This window comes from Daldinia decipiens, assembly GCF_022478715.1.
Source record: "Daldinia decipiens strain CBS 113046 unplaced genomic scaffold F4813scaffold_36, whole genome shotgun sequence".
NCBI classification, from domain to species: domain Eukaryota; kingdom Fungi; phylum Ascomycota; class Sordariomycetes; order Xylariales; family Hypoxylaceae; genus Daldinia; species Daldinia decipiens.
Window position 1 is genome coordinate 39,229 of NW_026054579.1, and position 14,752 is coordinate 53,980.

A 14,752-nucleotide genomic window follows, 5' to 3' on the forward strand; every position below is an offset into this window, starting at 1 on the left:
TTAATAACCTTTAGATTTGACAGTTCCTTTTTCGCAATCGATCCATGCACGGCATTCTAGACTATTTCCAAACGGTATATGCCTAGCCGTTTACGGTAAGAATCCTGTGGGAGGTTTGTAAGATTATGCAGATATGTACTTAACGATCGAACGGGGATGCATACGGATTACCCAAAATTGACCCAAAATGCCGGGGAATGGTAACATGTCAGCTTGTGTTCCGTGATCTTATTTCGTGACCCGTGTCATTTTACCTCTCATCCTTACTATTCTTACCATAGTGTGTACATACATCTATCTCGAAAGCTTGCAATTTATTGTTGTTACTATATTGGGCCTTTGCCCTATTTCGTTTTAGATTTTTTTTCTTCTTTCCTCTCCTTTGATATTTTTTATTGATAAGAACAGATAAATTTAGCCCACACTCCTTTACCCTTTGTCGCTTCCTTCGATACATAGGCATTGTCTCCTACCTATATAATACCTTGTTCGCTTCCTGCCGCGATGCTAAATCCTAGGTGATCCTATACTTCATAAAAAAAAAAATCAATCGCGCCCACGTACCCGATAACTGCGATAACTGCGATAACTGCGATAACGCGACAGCGACAGCGACAGTAATTGTATATACGACCGTTCGACGTGACGCGACAGCTACCGCAATATTACAACGACTTACAGTTTTCCCGTTCAGCTATACCCCACACACAACCCTCGTAGATGCGCACCTCCGGGTAGAATCATGTGGAGGCGTACCTATATGTTACTGGTTCTGGTACGACTATGGCTCGCTTTTTCGCCGAGCTATCTGCATCCAGATGAAAATTTCCAAGGTCCTGAAGTTATAGCAGGTAAGCGCAAAGACACATTTTGCTGGGGGTTTAAAATTAGCTCTATTCGCAACCGTTTGCAACGATTATAAACTAACAAATCGGCGTGCAATGTAGGTCAAATCTTCAGCTACCCCGTCCGACTTACTTGGGAATTTACAAGCGATCATCCCATACGTAGCGTTTTCCCGCTGTGGCCGGTTTACGGATTACCCATGCTTCTACTGAAGTGGTTATGGGAGGGTATCGGGAACGAAGGCGAAATACCACCGATCACGGTATTCTGGACGTTGCGAGTGTTGATGTTTGTTATTAGCTTCGTCCTGGAGGATTGGGCTATTCATGAGTTAGTTCAGTCACCACGACATCGCAACACCGCCTTATTGGTGGTAGGATCGTCCTACGTGACCTGGACTTTTCAAACACATACTTTCTCTAACTCGATCGAGACCCTTGTCGTTATGTGGTGTCTAGTGCTCGTTGAGCGCATTCTTGAGGCTTCGGTAAGTTGTGCTTGTAAGCTTCTAGTCGTGTCCGGGTTTATAAACTAACTCTTAAACAGGCGCAAACCTCCGCCCTGGCGGCGTCGACGGTGCTTGGCGTTGTAGCCGTCTTTGGTGTTTTTAATAGGATAACTTTTCCTGCATTCTTGATTATTCCTGGACTTCGATTGATACCCCATTTTATACATAGGTAGGTCTCATTATTCTTAGACCGTCCCTCATGCCCTCTGGGCGTTGATTTGCTAGGCCGCGTAGCTAACCTACTTTGAAGACCTTTATCCCTTGTCATCACGGCAGCATCAGGGCTCTTTACAGTTTTAATTGCTATCTCTCTTGATACAGCTTTCTACACTCCGCACTCTATTACGTGGTTAGATCTCTACCGTAATCCTGTTATTACGCCCTTAAATAACCTGCAATACAACCTCTCGCCCTCGAATTTAGCGGAACACGGATTGCACCCTTGGTACCAACATCTCTTAATTAACATCCCAGTGCTTATAGGGCCTGCTGTGGCTCTTTTATTCGTAAAACCACATCTTTCGCTCAGGCTATATTCGGCGATATCAGGGGTGTTAGTTCTATCCATCTTTCAACACCAGGAAGCACGATTCTTGCTGCCAACGGTACCCCTTTTGCTCTCGTCCTTACAGCTCCCAAAGAAGTCCACGCATCGAAATATGTGGATTGCTGCCTGGGTTGGCTTCAATGTGGTCCTTGGCCTTCTTATGGGGGTATACCATCAGGGTGGTATCGTACCAGCTCAAGTGTTCTTGAGCGAACAACCAGACGCAACACAAGCGATATGGTGGAAAACCTATATGCCGCCGATATGGCTTCTAAACGGTAAGAACGAGGTTCTGCAGACTAGGGACGTAGCAGGGATGGGGGGACCCCTATTATTTGAGGAGTTGACGCAGATAGCGACCTGTGACACGCCAGCCGATCGGAGGAACCTTGAGTATCTCAAAGAGCCAAACGGCACATACTTGATTGCGCCGCTCTCATCGACGTGGCTCGATCCATATTTAGACAACAAGGGTTTAGACGGGCTACGGTTTCGGGAGGTTTGGCGGCATAGCAAGCATTTAAACTTGGATGATTTAGACTGGGCGGAAGACGGGTTCTTGCCTACACTGCAAAGGGTAGTTGGTAGACGAGGTTTGGCAGCTTGGAGGGTTACTAAAAGCTGCGGTCCTCCACTGCGGTAACGAGAAATTTAAAAATACAATATAACATTTCTATCGTGATATCTTTCGCGTATCTACACCTGAAATCCAATGCTTGTATGTGACTAATTCATGTTATGGACCTGAGAAATCTAGGGCGCCTCGTTCGATATCTAACCTCCTCATTCCAGTTACTCCTATCTTATACTTATAGCTCTGACATACTGGCTTCGCATTACTAATGGGATTTGTTATAGGATTTATGGTATCTTATTCTATATATATAATGTAGCATAACATCCATTTGCTAGACAGCGTTGTTTTCAGGTGTAAGAGGTACCTTCAGTACGTACCATATGTACCCTCTAGGCGGCTGCAGGTAGCACAAGGAAAATGGATATCCCGATGCAGCTACCCGGCTCTAATGCGGGTATGAATTAAGCCAATCAAAGCCAAGGCGCCTTAGTATATCGAAATTCGAAAGCTTTAATTGGAAGCTTCCCAAGTGCGACTACGACATAGTAACCCAGACCTCTTACACAACATAGGCTCTATTCCACATGTGATCACCTCGATTTTATGTCTATACCTCATTGACAAGAGCCGAAGCTCCTTCAATTCAACTGAAGCTATTCGCAATGGGCGGCCTAAACCTAGAAGTTTTCAAGGTGAGCTCCCAACCCAACTAACTACCCCTCCTCGCCATGTTTTTTGTCAAGTCGCACGCATACTTACCACCATCATATATAGTTCGGCATGTACGTCATGTTCCCAATCGGCATCATGTACTATTTCGGCACGAACCTCGACGAGCGTTTTGCCGTCCCCGACTTTTGGCCCAAGGCCGAGCAGGCGAACAAGGTGCCCATGGACCGAGACGAGATCCACGCTGAGCTGCAGCGATTACGCGCACGACGGCTGTATCTTAGGGACAAGAGGCTCGAGAACGAGGCGCGGCAGGCGCGGCAGCCTGAGAGTGAGGAGCAGGAGTAGCCGTGTTAGACAAGACCCCGGGGCTTTGACATGGGCAATGAAAGGAAATAGGTGCATTGGCTTCGGCGGCGTTTAGGGGAACGGAAGGAAACTGGGACTGGAACATGATTACGCGACCATTACATATTTTGGACTTTGGACTTGACTCGAGCACTAGGCGACAAGGCTAGTCTCTCCACTCCTCGTAAAGACGGCAATTAAATGAAGACTGCTGCACGATACAACACGTACAATAGTCTACATTAGGCATACATATCTACACATTGTATGAATATTACAGATTATGTGTCGAGGTTCTCTTCTATCGTCCCCCAAAGAGCTTTGGATATTTCCCCTTGTTCGGCATTCGCACTGTAGATTTCTAGGGTTAATACCAATTATCTTGTTGAGGGGTGTCTGGTAGTGAGGTGTTGACGGGGTAGGCTTACTAGACTCCTTGCACGTCTGGATATTCTTGTAGCGCCGTTAGGAAGGCGCTTATGTTCGTTGCCGCCTCCTTGTCGTCAAGCTTCACTTTGTCCCCTATTGGGAACCATATGATTTCACAGCTTAAGATCTCGGTAGACAGTATATCGCTTAGCTTCTGCGCTATTTGGTGTGTAGCATTCGGCTGCGTAAGGATGACCGCGTTGCCGTTCTTATCCTGGTCGACTTCCTCAGCGCCGGCCTCGACCGCCTCCATTAGCACCTCGTCGAAGTCCTCTTCGTCGTCGTCTTTGTCGCGCTTTAAAACGACGCGACCAAACCTAGCAAATAGGAATGCGGTCGGCGTTACGGTACCATTGTATTTTTTAACTATGCTCCTAAGGTCCTGCAATGCGCGCTGCTTGTTGTCTGTCGCGATGTCGATAACCATAGCTACGGCTGGCGGTATCATGACTTCGAGCGTCATGATTTCAAGTCCTGCCCCGGACGACGATTTGCCTTGACCTCGTGCTATAGCTATGTCTATGCTGGCTTTCGGCATGCCGGCTATGGTTGTGATGCTTATTAGAATCTGTTTTCGCATTGCTCTCGTAGACCAAATACCTTTCTTTGCGGCTGTGATCACAGTAGCTAGTCGCCCATTGAGACTCGGATCTGGCCCATACACTATCCTGCACTCCATCAGCTCTTAGACCGGAACTGACGACCATCATGTGGGATACGAACGTTGTGACCAGAGGGTCAAATTCTTCGCAAAGCCGCTTCGCAGGGCATTTTTCTTCGCATCGGCGGCGCCTTTTTCGTGCTTGATTTTGGACCAGCGATTGTGACCGCTGTTAAGCACCGCGCTCGAGGCGAAGGATCGGCAACGTTGGGCGCATATAGCGGAGGTAATCGACCTCAGCGCAAGACTTCGACCGGGGAATAAGAATAGGTGGGTGGACATTTTGAAAGAGAGCTAACCTAGGTATGTCTACCTCATATAAATGCACTCGGGATGTCGAAGTAGATATTGAAGTATTGAAGTAGTTTTACTCTTGAAGGGGCTAAACCTAATCGAGAAAAGTTTAAAGGTTATTTTCTTAAGCGATTGAAGCTATGTAATTGGCAGATAATCCATACAAACCCAATATTGCTATCACCCATGATTGGCTATTGGACTCGTTCCTGCCGAATACAAACCATTCAGGTACGCTCTAATACACAGTACATACCTACCTACATACATGGAATACTGCCTTCCACTCCCACGTGCCTTCACATTTCGATAGCACATGTTTTAATCGCGACTCTTCCGGTTTAGTCTTTATTTATTCACCGCAGTCGAAACTATCCTCTTTTTATGCGCTTCAACAGAACATTCATGATTTTCCATGTCAGCGCCAAGTTCCCCCCCTCGAGAGTCTAACGGCGCCTCTCAAGCCGCAGCGCCTGCGCGCGCCTCCTTCACTACCACTTCCAATCCGGAACTCGACCTTCAGAAACTCCAATCGCTTCCCGCCGAGCAGCAGGATCTCTTCCTACTGAACTTCGTCTCCTCGTTAAGCAAACATGTCCATAGCTTGTCGAACGATGATTGTACTGCCCAGCAGTTCTACCTCAAGAAAGAGGTCTTCCAGATAATCAACCTGTCCACGCCCTCCCCTAGCCGAGTAATAAGGGTCAATCTTGGCAAGATACTTGCCTACTTCCTCGGGAATGGGGATAGGAAATTACTTTTCGATACTATAAACGAGCTAGTCTCTATAATATCCACCGGGAAATCCAAGACCGAAAATGAAGTTCGAACCAGACATGCTGCTATCAGTTGCTTGGGCGATGTGTACGCATCTGCCGGTGACAGCGCCATCGGCCTGCACCCATTAGCCTGTAGCGCCCTCGTCAAGCTGCTCAAATCGTCACAGAGTCATGCTGGGTTGCGCGCTGCCGTGCTTGTATCCTTGAACAAGATTGTAGGCATGGTGCGATCGAGCTTAGATGAGAGCATAACCAGGGATATTTGGAAGCAAGCACGGAATGCCGCCTCTGGCGACAAGGGTTCTCTAACTGTCGTGTCCGCTTGCCGTTGTCTGAAGTCGTTGGCCAGATATACTTCTTACTTTGAAAACTCGAGCGATTTCGAGAATCTGAAGTCGACCCTCTTTAAGACCATTGATTCCAATTCCTCGCATGTAAGGCACGCCGCTGCGGACTGTTTGGCCGAAGCTATGGTGAAAAGCCATTCCGAGTCCGCACTAGCGGGGATACAGAAAATCAAGAAGTCCAAGTCCAAAGCTAGTAAAAGGGCCTCTACCCAGCCGGGCATTGGGCTGGAGGAAGATGATGATATTCCGTCACGACCAGGTAGCCCAGCGCCCGGCAAAAAAAGCCAGGTTCTTGTTTTGTCGCTAAGCGACATTTCTAAGACTCTTACGACTCAGTACGTTAGATTATCTACCACCAACAGAGCCAGGGCAGCCATTGGCATTTGTTATGGGAGGGTTTTTAAACGATTAGGAGAGAATTTTGTCGAAAAGAATTATTTGAGAATATTGGAGAGCTTAACTATCGACTTATTAGGCCATCAGAACATAGTCAACAATCGATATAGACTCCTCATCTCGCGTCGAATTGTCGATACAATCCTTCAGGTTGTAATAGGCCGCAAGATACTTGGAGAATCAGGCCAGACGGCTGTGGCTAAAGTGCTCATCAACGATGTTTTTAAGAACTATCCCCAAACGCTCAAGGAGCGACCTGAGCCGACAAAGCATACCCTGATTGCAGCTCTTGGTGCAGTGGCGTCACTTATCAAGTCGCTTGGGTCGGCAGCGAATAATTTCGCAGATCCCTGCCGAGATGGACTATTGCAAATACTTCAGCATCCCAGTTATAGTGTTCAGGTGTCTGCTTCATTCTGCATGAAAACGTTCGTTCTTGCGTGTCCACAGCAACTCCTACCTTGCTTGTCTGTTTGTATGAACAGTCTTACCAGGGAGTTGTCCCTACTCGGAGGTGCGCGAAACTCACCGAGAAGATGTGTTGGATTCGCTCATGGATTGGCTGCAACCCTGAGTGCCAGTCCATCTCGCCCATTACACGGCTCCCTTGATATCAACAACCGAGTCTACTCCATGGCTACCAACCTGCTTAAGTCCAGTGGTCAGTCCGAGCTTCGTGTCTCGAGCACGCAGGTCCAGGTTGCCTGGATCCTCCTCGGGGGACTTATGTCGCTGGGACCTAATTTCGTCAAGATTCATCTCTCACAGTTACTTGTTCTCTGGAAAAATGCACTGCCAAAGCCGTTGGCAAAGGATAATTTTGCTCATCGTAACATCTTAGAAGTTTCGTACTTAACTCATGTCAAAGAATGCGCATTGGGTTCTATTCTCTCGTTCCTTCAGTTCAACAGCCGCTTGTTAACTGTTGATGTATCGAAACGCATCGCTACGATGCTTCAAAATACCAGCGTGTTTCTTAAGATGCTACCCTCGAAGAAAACCACTGATGATATTTCTCAAAGGTTGACTCCTGCTTTGCAGCTGCATGACCTTGACATGATGGTCCAGCGACGAGTTTTACAGTGCTATACTATGCTGGTGAACCAAAGCCCAGCTGGAGGAAGCGAGTCGCTTTTACAATCCAACCTCCTTACCCTAGCAATATCCCTATTTGCCGACCCCGAGAATTACGCAGCTAATACCCTAAGTGCATCCATTGCCAACGCTGCGGGGACTTTTGAGACTATCTGGGATGTTGGTGACAATTCCGGCTACGGCGTCAACGACCTAGTTCGCGGTTTCAAAGTCAAGAGGCTCCCTGGAGAGAAGGATGATTCAGATGATAAGCCAGAGACAGACGAGCCTAATCCAGATGGAATTATTGACGACCTGCTTCTGTCTCCAATCTGCTCATCGCTGGAGCATGATGCCGCTGTGCTCTACGTCGGCGAGCAAGACTCATCCACGGATCTCCCAGCACCCCCTGCTACCGAGGTAGTTAACATGGCAATTCAGCTATTTGCGTTCGTCTTTCCCCTTACACCAGCCAAGGTACAGGAGAGCGTTCTCGAACAGATTGCCACCTTCACTTCGGCTGGTTCTTTACAGCGCGACCTCGGCCGTAAAGCAGCCATTACTGTGAACGTTGCCAGTGCTCTGTTCCTCACTCTAAAGGTTGCCGTGAAGGAGACTCAGTCGCCAGCCGGCAATCTTACCAACATAGCAGTAGAAAAGCTTGTACAAGAAATGACTAGGAGTTTCGTAGTTGATCCGGACCAGTACATACGCAACCTAGGTTATGGTGCTATTGCCCGTCTCTGTAACGCGTGTGGCAATGCGTTTACAAACCACGAGATTAAGCATTTAGTCGACACTATTGTGGGCAATCGAGAACCTAGCGCTCGAGCAGGGTGCGCTATGGCTTTGGGTGCTATCCAGTCGAAGGTAGGTGGCATGGGCGCTGGGTACCATCTCAAGACAATCACTGGTATCTTGATGTCTCTGTGTAATGATCCGCATCCAACAGTGCACTACTGGGCCCTCGAGGCTCTAGCTGATGCCGCCGACGCTACGGGTCTTGGCTTTTCGCCGTACATCTCTGGATCACTCGGGATGGTCTCTCAACTTTACCTTTCGGAAACTCACCATTCCGAAGTATCTTCTCCTATCTCTATGAGCTTGGAGATGGAGCTATCGACTACGGCAGCCATCACGCGTTGCGTGGACTCTCTGATCAACGTCGTGGGACCGGATTTGCAAGATTCTACCAAATCACGCGAGTTAATTCTCATCCTTGTCGACCAACTGCAAAGCGAGGAGGATGTTCTCGTACAGCGCGAAAGCTTGGCGTGCTTGGAGCATCTGTCCCTATACGCTCCTGGGCACATGGTATTCAGCGATTACGTCAAAACATTACAAAAGTATCTCAACTCCGAGTTTTCCATCCTCCGCGACGTTGCGGTAGACGGTCTATACAACCTGATGAAGAGGAATTCCCTCGATGTTCTGGAAGCAGCCAATCCAGGCTTTGAGGACCAACTATGGCTCGTGCTAGATGTATCACCTAGCCACGACGGAATTCGGAATGTTATCCGAAACTGGCTACGCCAAACTTCGTTAACAGAAACCGGTGCTTGGCTCCTCCGTTGCCAGAATGTTCTCAAGATGACCCGACCAAAAGCTACCGAGGAGACACACGACGCCAACCGAAAACCGACTGCCACTATCGATCTACAGGACGAAGAAGTTGCTGGCTTCGCTGCAGCCGGCGGCGTCGCTAAGGATGATAAAGACTCACCTTCAAATTCCGAAATGGAACCTTTGCGCTGGCAAGTTAGGACGTTCGCAATGAGTTGTCTCAACGAAATATTCACGATGATTGGGAAAGACGTTGCTACAAATGGCGAGTCACCTGCACAGTCTGCCCTCCAGGCTAGAATCGCCGACGTTATCCGTATGGCCTTCTCGGCTTCGACGTCTAGTGTGTTAGAGCTAAGGATATGGGGGCTGAAGATAATCGGTGCCGTCTTGAGAATGTTTGGCAAAACACCGGACCCTGACTTCGAGGAAGCAATGCTGCTCGAACAATACCAGGCACAAATCAGCTCGGCGTTGACGCCTGCTTTCGCTGCAGATTCGTCTCCTGAATTGGCTGCGGAGGCTGTTAATGTGTGCGCCGCGTTCATCTCCACGGGTATCGTGACGGATGTCGATCGCATGGGTCGTATCTTGAAGACACTTGTTACCGCTCTTGAGAACTTCTCTACGGAAACAGAGAACGCCGGGATCGGTGACCTCAAGGGTCTCAGCTCTAACGCCCAGGTAATGGTTAAGATGTCGGTTTATTCGGCATGGGCGGAGCTTCAGGTAGCCAGCTCGGAACAGAAGTATTTACTCAATGTATTAAAACCTCACATCGGCACGCTGACGCCGCTGTGGCTGGCCTCGTTGCGGGAGTTTGCTCGGTTGAGGTTTGAACCAGACATTTCGATGACGTTGGGTCCCCCGTCTATGTCGGGTAGTCTCGATACCATTTATGCGGCCCTCAACCGCGAGACGCTTCTCAAATTTTACCAGGAATCGTGGTTAAAACTCGTCGACGCTATTGCGAGCCTCATTGAGCAAGACAGTGAATTCGTTTTCGATGCTCTAGATGGGAAGGAAGCTGACGCGTCAGGTACTAATGGGCAATCTAAGAGTGCTGATATCAATTATCGTGACGAACCGGTCGCTTTCTTCTTCGTCCTATTTGGCATCGCCTTTGAAGCGCTTGCAACCAAGTCGAACCAAGTCGATTCCTTGGCTACACAGGAACAGACCCTCGAGATACTGCAGGCTCTTAAGAAGATCCTACATCCGAGTGTTTCGGGCCATGCTATCTATCGAGAGGCAATCTTTTCCGAGACGATGGATTTATTGGATCGCCTCGTACTGATGGAGGGCCTTGATGTTCAGGGAGTTATAGTCGAAATCGCGCGCGCCCTTTGTGTTGCTCATCCTTCAGCAAGGAAACAAGAGCAGCAAGATGACGGCGACTTAAGCGAAGACATTGAGCAGCTATTCGAGCTCACTAGGATCATCGTTCTAGTGCTATCCGGGCTATTGCCTAATTTGACCGAGACGAATCAGCCAGTGCGCCATCATCTGACAGAGGAGGCCGTCCTTCTTGTACGGACCGGGTTAAATGCCATGGTAGATGCAGCAGAAGTGTTCCCAGCAATCATCAAGACGGACTTGCATGCTTGTATAATCCACATCTTCGCCACTATACTAGCGACACCCTCCTGTCAAGAGATAATCGTCCCACAAGCTCTTCCTATATTTAAAAGGTTCATGGCGACCATGTCTAATTCTCACGGTTCAGCGGAGGCGAAGTCTGCTACCGACGTGCAAGTAGAAGGTTGTCTACGCCGGTACTTATCTATTTATTTGCATGCGCAGAAGCGCGAGACGCCTACTTCTCTACAGTGTGTCAAGAACTGCCTACTCGCTATTACAATACTCTTTACAGGAGGGAGCAATCGTCTTGCGGCCAACGACCGTCTCGTGGCGAAATATCTCAACGAAATGGTGGATTGTCTAACAGACCGCATGGTAAGACCCCCTAGAATTCCACGTAGTCTCCTCATGGATATCACTAACTATCTTGTAGACGGCTAAGATCGCAGCAAATTGCATCCGATCTCTCCTGCTACAGCCATCCCCTTCACCTGCCGACCAGTCCATTGCCCGCTATATCCTCCCCCGATTAGTCGCCTTCGTAGTCGACACAGAACCAGAGGACCCAGAAGACGCGCGCAAGCTCGTAGCGCAGTCTCTAACGCAATACGTAGCTACCCTGGGCAGCGGACACGCGCAGATCGCCATGTCCATCGTCGTGCCGACTCTGCTTTCCCGTGCGGCTAGCGAGGGCACAGACGTGTACCACGAGACGAGCGCAAGACTGTTAGAATTAGCGTCGGCGGACCAGGCGGGGTTCAGGGGCGTGGTGGCGGCGATGAACGAGGGGCAGAAGGCATTTATGGAAGAAGTGATTCGGTCGGGTCGGCAGAGCGGTGGGCCGGCGAAGAGCTCGAGTACTCAGGGCCAGCCGACCATTGCATTGAAGATGAACTTTGGAGGTTAAAGGATTGGGAGAAGCAGAGATGAGTTGCACGTTTAGAAGGAAAACACGATAAAAAGGCACATCTGCTGTAGTGCTTCACGAGGCATGTAGTAAGTTAGGTATTATAGAGCTAACGAATTATATGCTACATAGTCCACCTCAATAAAACGAGTATATAGCCCCTATAGCAAGCAAGGGCTCACTCATACCCGTCAGATAAGAGCAACAATTAACAAACCAGCCATGCTTCTTTTCTCTCACACCCCTTTCCCCCTTTTCTTCTCATATAACTTCTCCCTATTCCTTTAAACCCACATTCTCCATACAAACAACCCCGGGTTAGAGCTCAAAAGCCACCCAGCAGCTCGGGCAGATCCAGGTCTATCAACTGCATGCGCAGGTCCAAGTCCAGGTCTAGAATCGAGATGAGCGGGCATTTAGACGGTAGATTGGGATCGCGCTCTTTGAGAACAGACATGTCGAGAGGTGACGAGGCGCGTGTTGATGGGGCTGACGATATGGATGTGGTCCTGGATGTCGATGTCGACGCCGCCATTGATGTGTCTGTATCTAATTCCGTGTCCGTATCTGCGTCTGCGTCCGTCGACAGAGAGAAAGAAGAAACATCGCTATCCCCTAAAGAAGCAGTTCGTCCCCCCGTCTTCTCCCGCTTCTGCGCGCAGTCGTAGCAGTCTTCGTCCAGCGGCGTGATCGTAGGTGTGCTCTTGGGGCCGCAGCACCGACGACGTCGACGGGGACGGTTCCGACGGGAGTGGGAATGGGAGCTAGTGGCTAGGCTAGAGAAAGATGATGCGGTGTCTGGGCACTCGAAGGTGGTGGTGTGGGTGCAGCCACAGCGGTAGGTGAAGTGGACTGTTGAGCACATGGTGAGCTGCTTAGGTCTGGGCTTGATAGGGGGTTTGTGAGAGCTAGGTTTTGGTCCAAGTCTAGGCTTGAGGCGTAGGGGTAATTGCATTTGCATGGTTTGGGACGGTGGTGGCATGGCGGAACGGCTACTAGTAAGTAAGTAAGTAAGTAAGTAGTAGTTTAGCAGCTTGGTGAAGGAGTGAAGGAGTGAAGCAGTAAGTGAGAGTCAAAAGTCAAGAGTGGAGTTGCAAGGTAAAGAGAAAGTAGAAGGGAAAGGGAAAGAAGAAGGCGAGTGTGAAACGGGATGAGAGTAATTATTGGAAGGAGGTAGGCGGTAGGCGGTAGGCGGTAGGCGGTATGAACGACACTAGTATTTCCTATCTTGACGTCGTTGGTCCCTTCCTCGAGTAGAGAACGATGTAGATGCCTCAGGAAGTAAGAAATGCATGCAACTAACTCTAATATCAGGAAGGTGCTCATGAGAGCCTCACGAGATACCGAGATACACTGCCGGTTGCTGCCAGTTGAATCAACATTAGCCTTGCTCTTATTATTTTTTTGCATTTCCCCCTGTGCAAAGTCGCTAATATATTTCCATCCACCTTTTCATACCCAAGCATATGCGATATGCGGTCGCTAATAAAAGATTAGTTATCCGCTATAAAGAGAGAGCCCATATATTGTAAGCCTAAGACTCTGCCCTGTTTGGCTTAAATATGACATTTAAGCCCACCGACGCTTTTCGATTAGCTAACGTCTAGACTAGATTGAAAAGTAGAGAGCCTTTAAAAGTATTTCATCATGATACCTCCTAAACGCAGACGCGTAAAATACCCCTTAACTCGCCTGACTCCCGTCTCAGGAATTGTCGTTGCCAGCACAATCCCCTTAAACCCTCTAAACCCTCTAAACCCCATAACCCCCCCCTCTCTCTACTCAACCCCTATCGCGATGCTCTTCGCGAACCCGGCCACGGTATCGGCAATCCAGGTAATTGTCCCCTCTCCGTTCCTAGACAGCCCTTGTCAAAACTACTCCCCCGACTAAGAGGCCGCGCGGTCGGCAACGCCTTTCGCCCCGAAGATGGTACTTCATCCCCACCGTCTTCACCGTCTTTGTCATGTTCCTCTCCCGTGTGCGTAGTTCGTGACAGCGGGGATAAAGAGGGCTTCTCGGGCCGTCGAGATTTCAATAACGACTTGGCTTCGAGCTGCTCTAGCGACACGTCTGTCTGTCCGGTGCGAACCTTGTAACTAGCCAGGCCGAGTCTTAGTCGCAACATCTCTGCTTTCTGTATATATATATATATATATATATAGTGTTAGTTAACTGCTCTCTCTTCTTCTTTCCCGTAACGTTCTCGATTTCCAATTCGGAACTTACCTGTCGAGCTTCCTCCCGCGTCATAGTTGATCGTCTTCGAGTCGGCGCCGGCGGGGTTGGTGGGGCTGGAGCAACAACTTCTATATCTGGCTCTGTTACTGTGGTTTCCCCGGTTATGTCCATGGTAGAGTTGTCTAAAAGCGACTCTTCTTGTTCTAGCGATTTAGATTGCTGTCGTTCAGTTTCTTCTCGAGGAGAGTCCTAACCCACCACCAGATTAGCTGCGTTGTTCAATGTAAGACGATATACGATATGCATACCCTTTCAGGACAGTGTTCCTCATCTATAGGCATACGTTCAATCTCCTCTTCTCCAACAGAGAGGCGTTGCTTCTTGGTTGGTGGTGTAGGTGGATGCTGCTGGTGCTGGCTCACGGCTTCTTGGTGGTCGAGAGGCCTCTTAATGGCATTGTTCATTATGCTCGGGGTGGGTGAGAGTGCTTTTAATTTGTATTCTTGGAGCTTCGAAGCAGAAACTGGGCTTCTAGCATTAGCATCGATAGAACCTAAGACGCGTCTCTTGCTCGGCGAGGAATCCATCTTGTGTATAAGTTTGACAGGTATTTGAAGCTGCGATGGTGGGAAGCTGGTATTCTGTAATTCGTAATAGTAAAAGTGTGATAGTAAATACCGTTAAATATTAACTAACAAAAAAAAAGTTGAATCTTTGCTAGATTGAAGATTGAAAAGGATAATAAAAATCAACTATAGACGCGAAGTTGTCACGAAGTTGTCACGAAGTTGGCACGAATTGTTAAATCTCGTAATTTTGGCCGTTGGGATCAGGTAGTTGATATGATATAAATGTAATGAGGGTCTCGTATCTCATACATTCGCGCGCGCGCTTCGACCCGCGTCGCAGTCCCCTCAATGCGAAATGACTTAAATTATGCTCTCTTATGTATGTGTTTTATTGACTTATTACCCTTTTCGGCCTGGACGATCGCTGTGCATAATTTAAGGTTGATGCAACTCTAAGCCATCAAGGGATCCTTGCT

At 48.6% G+C, this 14,752-nt stretch overlaps 6 protein-coding genes across 6 annotated transcripts; 3 read left to right on the forward strand and 3 right to left on the reverse strand.

Moving 5' to 3' along the window:
• The first annotated feature begins 194 nt into the window (after nucleotides 1-194).
• On the forward strand, nucleotides 195-2,583 carry F4813DRAFT_370153 (glycosyltransferase family 22 protein). The gene is made up of 4 exons (XM_049244494.1): nucleotides 195-851; nucleotides 948-1,333; nucleotides 1,393-1,523; nucleotides 1,605-2,583. The coding sequence occupies exons 1-4, from the start codon at nucleotides 743-745 to the stop codon at nucleotides 2,542-2,544; spliced, it is 1,566 nt and encodes a 521-aa protein (XP_049096476.1). The 5' UTR covers nucleotides 195-742; the 3' UTR covers nucleotides 2,545-2,583.
• Nucleotides 2,584-2,906: 323 nt separating this feature from the next.
• Nucleotides 2,907-3,709, forward strand: F4813DRAFT_202793 (uncharacterized protein). Its single transcript, XM_049239571.1, has 2 exons — nucleotides 2,907-3,170; nucleotides 3,253-3,709. The coding sequence occupies exons 1-2, from the start codon at nucleotides 3,141-3,143 to the stop codon at nucleotides 3,493-3,495; spliced, it is 273 nt and encodes a 90-aa protein (XP_049096477.1). The 5' UTR covers nucleotides 2,907-3,140; the 3' UTR covers nucleotides 3,496-3,709.
• F4813DRAFT_202790 (YebC-like protein) lies at nucleotides 3,636-4,939 on the reverse strand. Its single transcript, XM_049239570.1, has 4 exons — nucleotides 4,648-4,939; nucleotides 4,525-4,587; nucleotides 3,924-4,467; nucleotides 3,636-3,846 (listed from the first exon to the last, which is right to left on the reverse strand). Exons 1-4 carry the CDS (start codon nucleotides 4,865-4,867, stop codon nucleotides 3,777-3,779), a joined length of 897 nt encoding a protein of 298 aa, XP_049096478.1. The 5' UTR covers nucleotides 4,868-4,939; the 3' UTR covers nucleotides 3,636-3,776.
• Nucleotides 4,940-5,115: 176 nt separating this feature from the next.
• On the forward strand, nucleotides 5,116-11,689 carry F4813DRAFT_202807 (ARM repeat-containing protein). Its single transcript, XM_049239572.1, has 2 exons — nucleotides 5,116-10,994; nucleotides 11,053-11,689. The coding sequence occupies exons 1-2, from the start codon at nucleotides 5,295-5,297 to the stop codon at nucleotides 11,524-11,526; spliced, it is 6,174 nt and encodes a 2,057-aa protein (XP_049096479.1). The 5' UTR covers nucleotides 5,116-5,294; the 3' UTR covers nucleotides 11,527-11,689.
• F4813DRAFT_202816 (uncharacterized protein) lies at nucleotides 11,689-13,046 on the reverse strand. The gene is made up of 2 exons (XM_049239573.1): nucleotides 12,830-13,046; nucleotides 11,689-12,521 (listed from the first exon to the last, which is right to left on the reverse strand). Exons 1-2 carry the CDS (start codon nucleotides 12,934-12,936, stop codon nucleotides 11,852-11,854), a joined length of 777 nt encoding a protein of 258 aa, XP_049096480.1. The 5' UTR covers nucleotides 12,937-13,046; the 3' UTR covers nucleotides 11,689-11,851.
• Nucleotides 13,047-13,295: 249 nt separating this feature from the next.
• Nucleotides 13,296-14,603, reverse strand: F4813DRAFT_202835 (uncharacterized protein). The gene is made up of 4 exons (XM_049239574.1): nucleotides 14,386-14,603; nucleotides 14,016-14,324; nucleotides 13,756-13,956; nucleotides 13,296-13,663 (listed from the first exon to the last, which is right to left on the reverse strand). The coding sequence occupies exons 2-4, from the start codon at nucleotides 14,292-14,294 to the stop codon at nucleotides 13,316-13,318; spliced, it is 828 nt and encodes a 275-aa protein (XP_049096481.1). The 5' UTR covers nucleotides 14,295-14,324; nucleotides 14,386-14,603; the 3' UTR covers nucleotides 13,296-13,315.
• Between the last annotated feature and the right edge of the window lie 149 nt (nucleotides 14,604-14,752).

Bases quoted from the DNA above. Each gene is read 5' to 3' on its own strand.
- F4813DRAFT_202835 (XM_049239574.1), bottom strand. From the start codon at position 14,294: ATGGATTCCTCGCCGAGCAAGAGACGCGTCTTAGGTTCTATCGATGCT. The intron at 13,957-14,015 runs GTATGCATATCG...GTGGTGGGTTAG, and splicing joins AGGAACACTGTCCTGAAAGG to GACTCTCCTCGAGAAGAAAC. The intron at 13,664-13,755 runs GTAAGTTCCGAA...ATATATATACAG, and splicing joins CGCGGGAGGAAGCTCGACAG to AAAGCAGAGATGTTGCGACT.
- F4813DRAFT_370153 (XM_049244494.1), top strand. From the start codon at position 743: ATGTGGAGGCGTACCTATATGTTACTGGTTCTGGTACGACTATGGCTC. The intron at 852-947 runs GTAAGCGCAAAG...CGTGCAATGTAG, and splicing joins AGGTCCTGAAGTTATAGCAG to GTCAAATCTTCAGCTACCCC. The intron at 1,334-1,392 runs GTAAGTTGTGCT...ACTCTTAAACAG, and splicing joins AGCGCATTCTTGAGGCTTCG to GCGCAAACCTCCGCCCTGGC.
- F4813DRAFT_202816 (XM_049239573.1), bottom strand. From the start codon at position 12,936: ATGCAAAAAAATAATAAGAGCAAGGCTAATGTTGATTCAACTGGCAGC. The intron at 12,522-12,829 runs GTTAGTTGCATG...CTTACTTACTAG, and splicing joins AGCACCTTCCTGATATTAGA to TAGCCGTTCCGCCATGCCAC.
- F4813DRAFT_202790 (XM_049239570.1), bottom strand. From the start codon at position 4,867: ATGTCCACCCACCTATTCTTATTCCCCGGTCGAAGTCTTGCGCTGAGG. The intron at 4,468-4,524 runs GTATTTGGTCTA...TCACAACCATAG, and splicing joins GATCACAGCCGCAAAGAAAG to CCGGCATGCCGAAAGCCAGC. The intron at 3,847-3,923 runs GTAAGCCTACCC...AGAAATCTACAG, and splicing joins CCAGACGTGCAAGGAGTCTA to TGCGAATGCCGAACAAGGGG.
- F4813DRAFT_202807 (XM_049239572.1), top strand. From the start codon at position 5,295: ATGTCAGCGCCAAGTTCCCCCCCTCGAGAGTCTAACGGCGCCTCTCAA. The intron at 10,995-11,052 runs GTAAGACCCCCT...ACTATCTTGTAG, and splicing joins ATTGTCTAACAGACCGCATG to ACGGCTAAGATCGCAGCAAA.
- F4813DRAFT_202793 (XM_049239571.1), top strand. From the start codon at position 3,141: ATGGGCGGCCTAAACCTAGAAGTTTTCAAG. The intron at 3,171-3,252 runs GTGAGCTCCCAA...CATCATATATAG, and splicing joins TAAACCTAGAAGTTTTCAAG to TTCGGCATGTACGTCATGTT.